This window comes from Abrus precatorius, unplaced genomic scaffold, assembly GCF_003935025.1.
Source record: "Abrus precatorius isolate BTA unplaced genomic scaffold, Abrus_2018 Scaffold11, whole genome shotgun sequence".
Classification (NCBI taxonomy): Eukaryota; Viridiplantae; Streptophyta; class Magnoliopsida; order Fabales; family Fabaceae; genus Abrus; species Abrus precatorius.
The window spans coordinates 1,022,275-1,037,678 of NW_020874303.1; the positions used below are offsets into that span (position 1 = coordinate 1,022,275).

The 15,404-nt window shown below is 33.4% G+C and overlaps 1 protein-coding gene across 1 annotated transcript; it reads right to left on the bottom strand.

Annotated features, from left to right (window-relative positions):
• Window positions 1–10,197: 10,197 nt before the first annotated feature.
• Window positions 10,198–13,288, bottom strand: LOC113854817 (phytoene synthase 2, chloroplastic-like). Its single transcript, XM_027486060.1, has 5 exons — window positions 12,651–13,288; window positions 12,201–12,251; window positions 11,926–12,098; window positions 11,174–11,409; window positions 10,198–10,710 (listed from the first exon to the last, which is right to left on the bottom strand). The coding sequence occupies exons 1-5, from the start codon at window positions 13,000–13,002 to the stop codon at window positions 10,335–10,337; spliced, it is 1,188 nt and encodes a 395-aa protein (XP_027341861.1). The 5' UTR covers window positions 13,003–13,288; the 3' UTR covers window positions 10,198–10,334.
• Between the last annotated feature and the right edge of the window lie 2,116 nt (window positions 13,289–15,404).

Here is a 15,404-nt window from a genome sequence, read left to right on the forward strand (position 1 = left end):
TTTGCATACTGTCTCGACAAAATATATTTTTTTTAATTTTTTAAATGCTATTTCGTACAGAGACGAAACTACGTATGTGTGCAGAGACAAAACTCACAGAATTGCGCCATGTGTCATGATCTGGATCAATTTACGAAACTGGTTAAAAAAAGAAAAAAAATTATATTCTAATATTATATTAAAATTTATTAAAAATAGAAAATTATAAAATTTAAGAATAAAAATTTATATAATTTTTAATTAACTTAATTAATAATTATAAATATATTAAAAATATATATTGAAATTACACTATATATACTGTATGACGATAAAAAGAATACTTGCTAATAAAATTATAAATTTAAAAGTAATTATTTTAAAGTGAGCCACATTTTTTTTTTCAAACTAGTTTTGTAAGTTAGGTGTGATATTTAAAAATCTTAATAATTTATGTTTTTATTATTTTTTATAGTTATTTTTTTCTTAAATTAAATATGTTTAGAATTATATCAATAGGGCTGATTTATTATTTTAATATTTTTAAAAAAATAAATTCTTAAAATAGTAATTTTTAAAAATATATTTTCTATCTGAGGTCTGTTTTGTTACATCATTCCTCCATTGTCTTGACGAAACATATTTAATTAAAAAAAATTGAATATTTAATTAAAATATATTAAAAATAAAAAAATCATAATATTTAATTTAAGAATAAATTATTAAAATTTAGATAATTTTTAATTAAATTAATTAATAATTACAAATATATTAAAAAAATACAATGTTAAGAATTTGTTAATTTTAGTTTAAATATCTATAAAAAGAATTATAAAAAATACATATTTATTATATAAATTATTAAAATTTTTAAATATCACACCTAACTTACAAACTAGTTTGAAAAAAAAATGTGACTCATACTTTAAAACAATTAATTTTAAATTTATAATTTTATTAGCAGATATTCTTTTTAGTGTCATATAGTATACATAGTATAATTTCAATACACATTTTTAATATATTTGTAGTTGTTAATTAAGTTAATTAAAAATTATATAATTTTTTTATTCTTAAATTTTATAATTTTTTATTTTTAATAAATTTTAATTAAATATTAAAATATAAATTTATTTTTTTTAACCAGTTTCGTAAATTGATCCAGATCATGACACATAGTACAATTCTGTGAGTTTCATCTCTGCAGTAAGCAGATAATAACATATGGCACAGTCAGATAGTTTTGTCTCTACTAAAGATGAAATAGTATTTAAAAAATTAAAAATATATATATTTTATCGAGAGACATAGCAAAAAAAACTCTAGACAAAGAATATGTTTTTGAAAAATATTATTTTAAGAATTTGTTTTTTAAAAAATATTAAATAAATAAATAAGCCGATTATGAGATAGCAGCCAAAGGGTTCCTTCCGTGTATACAGGCATCATTAAGTGAGGTGGATTTGTTGTTATGTGCACCTTTCATTGTAATTGTTTAGGTATAGAAGTGCGTCCAGCGCCTATACAGTACGCACAACTTGTCCAATAAAGCTAACAGTGTGTCAGGAATGTCAGACTTATTAGGTAGAGAAAAGATGTTTGTGTAACAGTTGTTCCTTAGGTTTACATCTGAATCTGAGGTGGGCCTAGGTCACGGTTCATCCTTAGTGGATAAGTGGTTTATAACCAGTGTAATAGTAAATGGCCGCAGTCAGTGGTGAGCTCAATCGATGTTCCCTTTCACGACAGAGCTAGGCAGAGTGGCAGTGGCAACGTAGTTTAACTGGGGTCAAGTATTTGACTCGGGAAAATGACCAAAGATCAACATTGACTTCTATTCTTATGTCAAGTTCCTTTGATCTTGGACACTGGATGGTCTGAGATTTTCATCAAGTCCTTCAAAGTGTTTGGGTTTAAAGCCAAGTCCAAGGCAATCCACAATCTTTTTCAATCATCATTGTTTTTTGAAATAATTTCATTATTTTTTTTATGATAATGAAAAAAATACGGCAATTGCAAAATTTGTAAATAAAATTATTAACTCACTTGTATTTTATATCCATTCTAGCCCAATTACATCATCTAAGTAGCTAGCCAAACACCACAATCATTTCTACCATTGTAAACAAGTTAGTAAGTCAAATTTTCATATACTGAAAAATAAAATAGATTAAAACAAAATAAACAACTACACACGATCCATTTTCTTGGGTATTAGACCTCGGAGTATGAGAAGAACCTCCAAAGAACTATACCATAAAAAGTAGCAATTGTAGGTAGTGTCCAAGGCCCTATAAACCCCACACTACAATTTCATCCCTTCCAATGTTGGACTCAAGTCTCATACCTTGCAATTAGGATCCTAGCAGCGTATTTTCCTGTCACCTTTACAAATTCCAAAATCTGTATCTGTGAAAATAGCTTTCCTATTTAGTAAAAAAATATATTAATATAGTACGAAACTTATTATGCAACAGTGAACACAATATTTGAGATAAAAAAATGTAAATCAACATGTCAATGGTGTCAGAGCTTGAAGTTCCAAAAATATATGCTGCAACAGCAACATCAGTTAACCTCATTTCTTGTGTTATTTTAAATAATGAAGATATCCACTGAAATCCAAATTGACACACAAGATACATTGTTTCCAACAACTTCAACTTTACTATTTTGCTATAAATTTGCAGGTAATTTTGTAACCAGTAGGAGTACTAAATTTGTTCTTCACTTTTGATTTCTCAACTAATATATTTGTTCGATTTTATTCCTCTACTTTTTAATTGCATGATTTTAGTTCCCTTATTATCTTAATTTAGTACCCAAATATAGTGTTCTTCTCTATCCTGAACCCTAGTCAGAAATCGCCATGCCATTGCCGCTTATGCATCTCCTCTTTCGTTACCTGCCTCCTCTACTCTTCCTCCATTGCAATAACTTCTCTTCTTCACTTCTATGTTGCCTTCACCTGCCCCTCCTCCTCCTCTTTCTCAAAGATACAAACTTTGAGCATAGATCTTAGCCTTCTCCTTGTTTTTAAGTGAGTGCATCTGCTTGTATAAGCTTGCATTGAAAATTGGCTTGTTTTGAAGGAGGGCAAGAGTATAAATGAATTCTCCTGTTGGGAATTGCCAACTCTTCCAACCACTAGTTCGTGGTGTCGCATTAGATTAGTCGTTGTTCGCATTGGCGCCTCTGTGTCAAAGTCCATTCTCCCATAGTCCTTTTTGCATGTGGAATGATGGTAGAAAAATGCTCTACTGATGGTGTTTGTGTGATGATTATGAAAGATGTCGATGAAATGATGGTGGGAGGAGGAGGAGGAGGAAAAGAAAGCAGCGATAGATCAAGAGAAGAAGAAGAAAAAGAGGAGAAAGACCAATTTAATAAATATATTTTTACTGTGGTTGATGATTTTAGGAAACGTATTTGGACCTTTTCTTTATTAATCTAAATCCGAAACCAGACAACTTCTACAAAATTTTACCACTTTAACTCAATTGGGTAAAAGGATCAAAGTTATAACGACAGACAATGGACTTGAGTTTGTCACGGCAAAATTTTATGCTGAAAATAGAATAATCCACCAAACCTCGTTTGTTGAGGATCCACAAAAGAATTTTGTGGTGGAAAGGAAGCACACACTTCTAAATGTTACCATTCCAAATGTTACCAGGTCAGTCTGATTTCAAAATTGCCTAAAGTTTTTGGGTGTTATGATGTTTAGACATGTCACGCATCTTATTAACAATTTTTTTCCAAACTTGAAAAATAAATCACCCCTTGAACTGGTATTTGATAAACCTCCAACTTTAATTGATTTAGAATTGTCTGGGTGTCTGACTTTTGCTCTACTCCTACACAAAATAGAACTAAGTTAGATGGAGCAAGGAAGTGTGTATGTTTTGGGGGTAAAATCTCCAAAGGCTATGTACTTACGGAACTTCATCCTAGAGAAATATTTGTTTCTAAGAATGTTGTGTTTGATGAGCATGTTCTTCCTTATACTATGTTTGTTGTTAATAAATCTGAGAATGAAAATAGTCCCGGTAATTCTGTTTTGGATTAGGTTTTCTATGATACCCTTATCTCTCAATCTACTTTAGTTCATGTTAAACAACGATTAGAGTCACCAACTACTCATATTTCTCATGACATGGCACAAATTGCTCGTACATGTGACAATCTCCAACCTAAACCATCTCTTTGAAGATCCAGTGGAGTAAGGTATGTGCCTCATATCTGTATGACTTCCACTGTAATAATAATATCATTTCATCAAATTATGATCAAACTCAAAATATAAGGCACCCCCTATCTTTTGTCCTATCATATCATAATTTATCCCGTTCTCATCTTAACTGCGTTTTAACTACTACAATCAGTTGAGCCTGAGAATTATGATCAGACAGTAAAATCAGAATGTTGGATTAAGGCTATGAAAGATAAATTAATAGCCTTGGAGAAAAATAATATGCGGACCATTACAAAATTACCTAAAGAAAAACCACCTATAGGTGCTTTATGGGTTTTTAAAATTAAATACACATATGATGGGTCTGTTGAAAGGTATAAGGCCTGTGTAGTAGCTAAAGGATACACACAGGACGGCTTGATCAATTTGATACTTTTGCTCCTGTTACAATAATGTCTACCATTCGTCTTCTTCTAGATATAGCTGCCTCTCAAAACTGGCTTCTCGAGCAATTAGATATTAGCAATGCCTTCTTGCATGGCAATCTTGAAGAAGTGTACATGGAAATCCCACAAGGAGAAGCATGCACCAAACCCAATCAAGTCTGTAGTTCACAAATTGATCTATGATATGAAACAAGCTACTAGTCAGTGGTTTGCTAGACTCTGTACTTCATTCTATCCTTGGATACAACCAATCCCAACATGATCATTCATTGTTTAAAAAAAGATTTGGAAGTCATTTTGTTAAATCATCACATATGAGATGCAAGTTCTGGAATTGTTAGTCAAAATTAATTGTTAGTCAACATTGATGGCTCAATTTTTCCGCTTGATAGGCACCGTCTATGATTTGTCAAATTGCTACAGTCAACATTGAAAAAATAACGAGTTACTGTAGCAGTTTTTTTGCCTATAAAAGGCAATGAATTACGAAAGGTCGAGATACGGAAATCGATCATTCACTGATCAGAAGAAGAAATTTGAGAGTGTTATTTTGTAGCTCTTATTCCATTCTGAGAGAGTATTTATTGAGAGAGAAAATAAAGTGATTTATTACTCTTTGTCCTCATAATTTTAGAGGACTTTTTGTACTCTTCCTTTTACATAGTGGAATCATTTTGCTCGTCGTTGTCCGTGGGTTTTTTCTCCGATTTAGAGTTTTTTCCACGTTAAAATTTTGTCTTCATTATTCTCTTACTTCTCTTTATTTCCAATTAAATTCGATCCAGTCTTCCGCATTGAGTTGATACCCCCAACAAGTGGTATCAGAGCAGTTATTTAATTGGAAATGTCTACCGTTACAAAATTTGACATTGAGAAGTTTGATGGCAAGATTAGCTTTTCTATTTGGAAAGTCCAAATGAGAGCCGTTCTCACTCAGAACGGATTAAAGAAAGCTTTAGATGGAAAGTTAAAAAAATCGGCTTTCATGACCGATGAGCAATGGGATGAGTTGGATGAAAAGGCGCTTTCAGCAATCCAACTTTGCTTGTCCAAGGAGGTTCTACGTGAAGTGGCCGATGTAACCACCGCTGCGGAATTGTGGTTAAGGTTGAAAACTTTGTATATGACTAAAAGCCTCGCCAACAAGCTTCGTCTCAAGGAGCGATTATATACGTTCCGTATGATAGAAGGTACTCCCATTCAATCTCATCTTGATGAGTTTAATTCTATTATTATGGATCTACAAAATATCGATATTAAAATCGATGATGAAGATAAAGTTGTTTTGTTGGTTGTCTCTTTACCTTCTACCTACAAACACTTCAAGGAAATTATGTTGTATGGTAATAATGACACCTTATCCTTTGAAGATGTTAAATCTAATTTATTATCCAAAGAAAAATTTGATCTTGAAATTCATTCTGAGGACAAGGGTGAAGGTCTAAGTGTTAGAGGTAGAACTCAAGTCAAAGGGAGTACTAGTCACAAAAAGAGTAGATCCAAATCTAGGGGACGAAAATCCAACACTACCTGTCGTTATTGCAAAAAATATAGGCATGATATTTCTGATTGTTTTATCTTAAAGAAAAAAGAAGAAAATAAACAAAAGAAAGAAAAAGGTAAACAACCTGTTGAAGCTGCTAATATTGAGACTGATTCTGATGGAAATGTTATGGTATCTGTTGTCTCTTCTGACAAGAGAAGTAAAAATAAGTAGCTTCTTGACTCTGCATGCACATACCACATGTGTGCTTATAGGGATCTATTTACCACTTTTGAACCAATTAATGGTGGTATTGTCTTAATGGCTAATGATACCCAATGCAAAGTTGAAGGAATAGGTACTATTCAGATCAAGGCTCATGATGGTGTTGTCAGGACTCTGACTAATGTTCGCTTTATTCCTGAATTAAAGCGGAATCTTATCTCTCTTGGCACCCTTGAATCTCTTGGGTGCAAGTTTTCATCTGAAGGTGGAGTCCTAAAGGTATCAAAAGGTGTCCTTGTTTTGTTGAAAGGTAACCGAGTTGGTACTTTATATTTCTTGCAAGGTTCTGTTGTGACAGGTTCAGCAGCTGTATCTTCTTCTATGCTTGATAATGATGTCACCAAATTATGGCACATGCGCCTGGGCCATATGAGTGAAAAAGGCATGCATCTTTTGAGCAAGCAAGGTCTCCTTGGTAATCAAGGTATCGGTAAGTTGGAGTTTTGTGAACATTGTGTCTTTGGGAAACAGAAAAAAGTAAGTTTCTCTACTGCAACTCACCGTACAAAGGGTATTCTTGATTATATTCATTCTGATCTCTGAGGGCCTTCTAAAGTTCCCTCTTATGGAGGACGCCGTTATATGATGACTATTATTGATAATTTTTCTCGCAAAGTTTGGGTTTATTTTCTCAGGTATAAAAATGAGACATTCCCCACTTTTAAGAAGTGGAAAACTCTTGTTGAAACCCAGACAGGGAGAAAAATCAAGAAGCTCAGAACGGATAATGGATTGGAGTTCTGTGACGGTGAATTTAATGAGTTCTGCGCAAATCATGGAATTGCTAGACATAAAACCATTCCAAGAACACCCCAGCAAAATGGTGTTGCAGAACGAATGAATAGGACTCTACTTGAGAGAGCTTGTTGTATGCTCTCAAATGCTGGGTTATGGCATCGACGTGAATTTTGGGCCGAGGCAGTATCAACTGCTTGTTACTTGGTCAATCGTTCTCCACACTCGTCACTTAATTTCAAAATTTCAGAAGAAATTTGGTCAGGTAATCCTGTTAATTATTCTAATTTGAGAATCTTTGGATGTCCTGCTTATGCACATGTCAATGATGGCAAATTAGCTCCAAGAGCTGTCAAGTGCATATTTCTTGGTTATGCATCTGAATCTAAAGGATATCGTTTATGGAATACTAAGTCACAAAAATTAATTCTCAGTAGAGATGTGACTTTTAATGAGGATGCTTTATTATCCTCTGGAAAACAAACTTCTGTGATTTCTTCTACTAGTACTAATAATCTGCAGGGTACTAGCGAGAAGGTGGAGTTGGAGTTGAAATCTACAATTCCTAATGTTGATGTTCCATCTTCTTCTATCAATAAGTCTAGCGCTGATATTTGTGGTGATGATGATGTTGATGAGATTACCACTTCTCCAATTCAGCCGCAGGAAGAGGAGTATTCCATTGCCCAAAACAGACCAAGAAGGACGATTACTAAGCCAGCTAGATATGCAAATTATGTTTATGATGATAATTTAATTGCATATGCATTATCTGTTGCACAAGAAATAAATAATGACATTGAACCAGCCAGTTATACTGAGGCTGTTTCTTGTGCTGATTCTTCAAAATGGCTAGTGGCTATGAATGAAGAAATTGAAAGTCTTCATAAGAATGGTACTTGGAGTTTAACAGAACTTCCCAAGGGCAAACGGCCTTTGAAATGCAAATGGGTCTATAAGAAGAAAGACGGCATTCCCGGGGTTGAAGATCCTAGATGCAAGGCACGATTGGTTGTTAAAGGTTTCAGCCAAAAGGAAGGTATTGACTTTAATGAGATTTTCTCACCTGTTGTTCGTATACCTCCATACGTGTTTTGCTTGCTTTTGTTGCTTTATTTGACTTGGAATTGGAGCAACTTGATGTTAAGACAGCTTTTCTGCATGGAGAGCTGGAAGAGGAAATTTATATGGAGCAACCTGAGGGATTTATTGTTTCTGGTAAGGAGCATCTTGTCTGCCGATTGAAGAAATCTTTATATAGACTCAAACAAGCTCCGAGACAATGGTATAAAAGGTTTGATTCCTTTATGATTGGGCAAGGTTATTGCAGAAGTCAATATGACGACTGTATTTATTTTCAAAAACTTCCTGATGAATCTTACATATACTTGTTACTATATGTTGATGATATGTTGATTGCATCACGTGACAAGTCTCTGATCAAAAAATTAAAAACTCAACTCAATAATGAGTTTGAGATGAAAGAATTGGGTGCAGCTAAGAAGATTCTTGGTATGGAGATTTGCAGGGATCGTCAAGCTGGTAAATTGTTCCTATCTCAACAAAAATACGTTGAGAAAGTGCTTGACAGGTTTAATATGTCTAATTGCTAACCTGTTTCTACTTCACTTGCTGCACATTTCAAGTTATCATCTGATCTTTGTCCTGAGACAGAGGAAGACATGGAGCGTATGTCACGCGTTCCTTATGTTAGTGCTGTTGGCAGTCTTATGTATGCTATGGTATGCACTAGACCTGATTTAGCATATGCCGTTAGCATGGTAAGTCGGTATATGCATAATCCTGGAAAGGATCATTGGAGTGTTGTAAAATGGATTTTTCGGTATCTCAAAGGTACTTCTGATATTGGCTTGGTATTCGATAGAAATCATGCAACAACTGAAGTTACAGGTTTTGTTGATTCGGATAATGGTGGCGATCTTGACAAAAGAAGATCTCTTTCTAGTTACATATTTACTCTCTGTAACTGTGCTATTAGTTGGAAAGCTCAGCTTCAGTCTCTTCCATCATTGTCTACGACTGAAGCTGAATATGTTGCAGCAACAGAGGGTGTGAAAGAGGCTCTTTGGCTTAAAGGTCTGATTAATGAACTTGGTCTTACACAGGATGTTCTTACTGTGTTTTGTGATAGTCAGAGTGCTATTTACTTGACCAAGAATAACCGCTATCGTGATAGGACAAAACATATTGATGTGAGATATCATTTTATCCGAGAAATTGTCGCTAAGGGTGAAGTCGTGGTTCAGAAGATTCATACATCTGAGAATCCAGCTGATATGCTTACTAAGCCTCTTCCAAAAACCAAGTTCCAACATTGTTTGGACTTGGTTGGTCTCTACAGCACTTGAACACCCTTCAGGGTTTAAACGACATCGAGCAATTTATCAAAATTGATCCAAGGTGGAGATTGTTAGTCAAAATTAATTGTTAGTCAACATTGATGGCTCAATTTTTCCGCTTGATAGGCACTGTCCAATGATTTGTCAAATTGCTACAGTCGCTTGGTAGGCACCGTCCATGATTTGTCAAATTGCTACAGTCAACATTGAAAAAATAACGAGTTACTGTAGCAGTTTTTTTGCCTATAAAAGGCAATGAATTATGAAAGGTCGAGATACGGAAATCGATCATTCACTGATCAGAAGAAGAAATTTGAGAGTGTTATTTTGTAGCTCTTATTCCATTCTGAGAGAGTATTTATTGAGAGAAAAAATAGAGTGATTTATTACTCTTTGTCCTCATAATTTTAGAGGACTTTTTGTACTCTTCCTTTTACATAGTGGAATCATTTTGCTCGTCGTTGTCCGTGGGTTTTTTCTCCGATTTAGAGTTTTTTCCACGTTAAAATTTTGTCTCCATTATTCTCTTACTTCTCTTTATTTCCAATTAAATTCGATCCAGTCTTCCGCATTGAGTTGATACCCCCAACAGGAATGTTTATCAAATTAGAACCTTGTTTGAAGGGAAACAAATAACACTAAATTACTAAATGTTGCTTGTGCGTCTCATGGAGAGAGGAGGAAAAGAAAATATTTACTTGCAAACTGAATAATGAATGGATTTCTCTTTAAGACTGTTTATTTGAGATGTATACAACTAAAACTTGAAAAAATTGTACACGTGATAGCTTTCTGATTTCTAGTGAACAAAATTTACAAGCTTAAGCCATTTGATTTTCACCAGAATAACATTACATTCCTCTTGTAACCATTTGGGTTAACTTCTCGGGGCCTATAAATGCTCTTCCATAAGCTGTAGGTAATGATAAGAGCTTCTTAACTTTTCCTACATAAGCTCTTTTAGTGAAGTTATTGTAATCATTAGCTTCAATAGCATCTAAAATTTGTCTATACAGTAACAAAGATGCCCACACTGGCCATCTGCTGGCAGAGTTAAGCTCTGAAACTCCCTTCTCTGCCTCATCAAAAAACATCCTTGCCCTTTGTATTTGGCCTTTCATGAAACTGCGCCACTTGTCAGTAACTTTCCCACGAAAAATGTCATCATCTGATAGGCCAGCTTGTGCCAATTCATCTTGTGGAAGATATACTCTTCCTCTTCTAGCACTACAATGAGATCAAGAACGAGAAATGATTATATAACATAATGCTGTTGAATGCTAAGGGGTCAAAATGGCTAAGCAAGAAGATAAAACTTTTTTTCCAACAAATAATCTAGAGTAAATTATACTTACACCCCAAAAGGTTTAATAAAATTTCACCTAATACCCCTTCTTTTTTTTACCCAACTCAAACCCTCCTAAATTTATTTAACAATATAACACCACATACCCTTCTTGATTACACAAATCACCCCTTACATCTTTTTAATTTGAAGATTTCCTAAGTCAAAATTGAATATTGTAGATGCTAAATGTAACTTTCCTTTTGTTGATTGTTGGTGTAATTTCATGGAATTGAGGTTTTTAAATTAGAATGAATCTCATCCTTAAATTGCAGGATATAATTCTAACTTCTCTTCTGTTTTTAGATTCAAATGCAAGACATTGTTGTATTCAAAATTCCTTACTCTTCTCCAACATCTCTGAGAATGTTAGTAAGTTGATTTGCAATGCCAAGTGCCAGAGCAGCATTGTAGACACTCTCTGTTGAAGCCTTTGATTCTGGTGCTATCCCCATCACTGGAACACTCATAAGGCCCACTGTCCCAGCAACATAGTAACAGTAAAGGTAAAGTTCATCGAAGTTATTGTATCTTGACTTTCTCAGATCCAGCCTCATCCCTTCAATCATGTCCTTGAAAGGCTATTCAAAAAGACAATTCAATGTAAATTGGATCAGGTTTAGTTTAGCAAATAAAAATATGTACCTCCTATTGTAGCTAAATGATAAGTAATTTATACATAATTGAGCACTAGATACTATAATTTACACAATTACCACAAAACTTGTGGAACACAAATTCCTTACTCATTACTCACTACATTTCAGGCATCAACTAGCAACTGAATTCCATTAATTTTTTTTTCCTGAAGTACACATATTTAGTTAAATTTTCAGGAGAAATTATTGTTTTTTTGTTTTAAGCTCTCTCAGAAATTTATAATAAAAAATGATCATTTTTCTCGAACTAAGCTAAACCAAGCAAGTAAAATCGCATTATCCTCAAATGTTTTGTGGCTTTGAGCACCATGATTTTCCTGGTTGACTATTTTGAATTTTGATGTATAAAGATTTTTTCTTTTCTTTTCCACTTGTCTATCAAACAAGGGAAGATAGCTGGTTCAATTTCAAATTCAAGTTTTTGGGCATGTGATCTACCTGTATGTCAACTGGATACTTTGAGACTGTATCTGAAAGGGCAGCATCATACATATCATAAGGCCGACCTTCAAAAACATCGGATAATCTTTGCTCCCACCTATCTAAGGCCTTTGGTGTGATGTGAGAGGCATTAGGACCATCCACTAACTCATCTGTTCTTCTGCACCACACTGAAATGCCCATAGTGTAGTCAATTTCAAAAATTGGACCACAAGCCTCAGTGGATAAGTTGCTGTAGCATGTCAATTAAGGTAATCAATTTTCACACATACCATAAATGGCCCATATGGCTTTTCTGCGTTCTTGGGTCATCAATTGTGTGCCTGAGCTTTGCATTTCACGAGGAACCAATCAAATTGACATCATATACTAAGAAATAATAAATAGACCAACAAAGGGTAAGCACCAAAATTTGAGGCATGGAATGGACTTTTGACCCTCACTGCCTTAGGAATAAAAAAAAAAAACATTTCTATCACATTAACATGTTGCAATAAAGTGAAATCATTATTTAGGCATGGTGCAAAGTTAATGAAGAGATCCCTCTATATCTTTTAATAGAATATTCCTCTAGAATCAACCAAAAGATTTGGTCAATGACTCAAGTTACTAAATATGTGAAGTGATATAATAATGAACTATAAAATATGTAAAAAATTCATTGGAACAAGAAAAATTGAATAAGAAAAACCAAAAAAGGCCAAACAATAGAGAGAGAGTACCTAGATAAAATGTCTTGGCATATTCAGCACAGACTTCACCACACCTATCATATGCAGCATTCAACAGATCTCCATTGGACAAATCACCTTCCATTGGCTTGTCCAAATTCAGACCACTCTTTCTATCCTTCTTCTGCTCCTTGACCTTTGCTGCTTGCTTCAACACAACTTCATAGACCCTCTCTTCTGAGGACCTTGAAGGGTCAGCAACAGCAGGTGAAAAACTGGCAAAGCTGATCTCGTTGCACATTCCAAACCTCCTATGACTTCTTCCACTTCTTCCTGAAACACCAACCAAGGAAATGGGGTTCTCTTTGGGTCCACAACTCACCCAAAGAAGAACACCAGACATCGCAGGCACTAGGCAATTTGGTTCGTCTGGTGCTGCTTTGAATGGCTCAAACAGTGAGAAAAATTTGAGTAGTTGTAACTTTGAGAGGATCTACTTGTGTTGGTTGGCTTTGTGAGGCTATTACAAGTTTTAGGACCTGCCCATTACTCTCTGTGAGGATATAGAGAAAAATGTGATTGGAAGCTAAATGCAAAGGCAATCTCTTGAGGAATATGCTGTTTTGTATCCTTAGCCAACGCAGGTGCATGTATGGACAGTGGTATAGTAATCCTGAACTTCAACTTGTTTGTCTTTACGTTGAGAAATTATTAAATGCTCCTAGATTATCACATGTCTATGATCTCAGCCAATTACTGTATGACATATGTCAAAATATTTTCTAAAAAACAAAATTAATTTAAATTATGAACTTTGTCATGTATTGCATCATGGTTTTCATCGAGACCATAGACACGTGGCAGTTTCAGACCACTTAATATTTTTTTCATTTATACCTATGTGTCACCCTTTTTAACGGTTGTGAATTTGTGGTCCAATGTTTTGTTTTCTTTTGTACAATAGCATGTGGGTTAATGTGTTTGAGAGTGACTTGTTATTGTTAAGCATCAATTCAATTGTAGTCAACGTGGAGTTGTAAACTTTGATTTGTGTAATTGCAACCTCCACTTACCTAAAGTGATGTGTCTGAATTCTGAAATGTACCAAATAAGTAATTATTGTTGGACACTCAAATTTTTATTTAGGATTATATCCTTTAACTTTTCTGGAATGAGGTAAGTAATTTTTTAACTCTTTTTTGCATTAATCAATGATTAGGATCTGTTTTAGATAAATAGTTTAATTAAGTAATTATTTAACAAGAATATGTTATATGTGTGAGTTTGTGCCATAAGAATTTAATTCAATAAACTTAATATTCCATACCAAACGGTGATAAGGCCAAATATGCCAACCTACAAACAAACTAATATTCATTTAAAGAGAAAATTTCACGAATACAAGTACACATTAATTCCATTATTATACATGCACCTTTGTTAAATTTCCATTAACTTGAACATTAGAGTATTTCTAAAAGAAATACCTTTATTATGGTCATTTCACAACTAAGAATCACCATTAACTACCATATCTAAACACCTAATACCAAGAACAATCTTTATCTTGGTCAATCAATACACGTGAAGTTTAAACATACAACTATGCTAACTTGTCAAAATTTTTTAGTAAGAACATTTTATAGAACAAGTTGGCAATTTTAACTATTGAATTAATGGGTTCCTTATATTTTTTTATTTAATTCCACAGCTATATATATAAAATGAACTGTAAAAAATAATGTGATAACTATTTGATGGTAAAATATAATGACTATCATTGATTAAATGAGACATGACGTGATATAGGACAAAATTTTATCAACAAAATATTTTTATTTTTCAAATAAAATGATTTATCAACATTTGATTCCTCTCTTCGGGTACATTGGAATTCCCGGTCATGCTTTCGTCTACGTTGTGGTGCTTCTATTTCCAAGCATTTAAGGCACGGAATTTCAAAGTGTAAGATTTTCTAAGTGTCGTGTCATGAAGGTGACCATAACTTGAATAGGTCTTATTCTTTCTCTTGTCCAAGTGCATGCTTTCGTGAACTTTTAGAATCCTAATTAAAAGGGGTTCCCTTTTCTTCCCAAGTTTGTGGTGAATATGTTTGAGACAACTTGGGATCAAGGAGTGGCCACACTAGCCATTTTGAGCCAAAGGTTGTTGTTGCAATCAAACAAATGTCACTTGTCTTTTCAATGTAATTTTTTTATGGGGTTAAAATCAACTTGTGTTTATTTGTTCTATTCTCCATGACCACCAATATGAGCATTGTTCAAGAACATTTCTTTTTTAAATTTTCTATATTGTCACTTTTGTATAAAATTCCATGCTTCAATAAAAATTAATTCTTATTTGTTCTTCATTCAAACTTGAACCTAAACATGTTGCAGATTATGTATACTCTTTATTTTTTTAGCATGCAAAGTTAAAAATTGAGATTGATTGTACTTTTTGCTGTTATATATTAATTTATATGGAATTTTAATTTTTGTAACGTTAATTACTTGTATAATTATATTTAGCTTTTATAATTTTTTAATTATAAAAAAGTGTTAGCTTTAATTTTATAATTTTAGTGGCGAGACAACTAAAAGTGATGTACTTTTTTTGAGATGGAATATATTTATTATATTGAGAATATAAAAGTACAACAAATTATATTTTTGAAAGAAATTAATATTAAGGTTAACAAAATTTTTGAAAGAAAGTCTCTCACCCTACATTTTGACAGATAACTAATGAGAATATAATTAATGTATTTTTATGTTATTTAAATTTTATAAATAGATAAAAAAA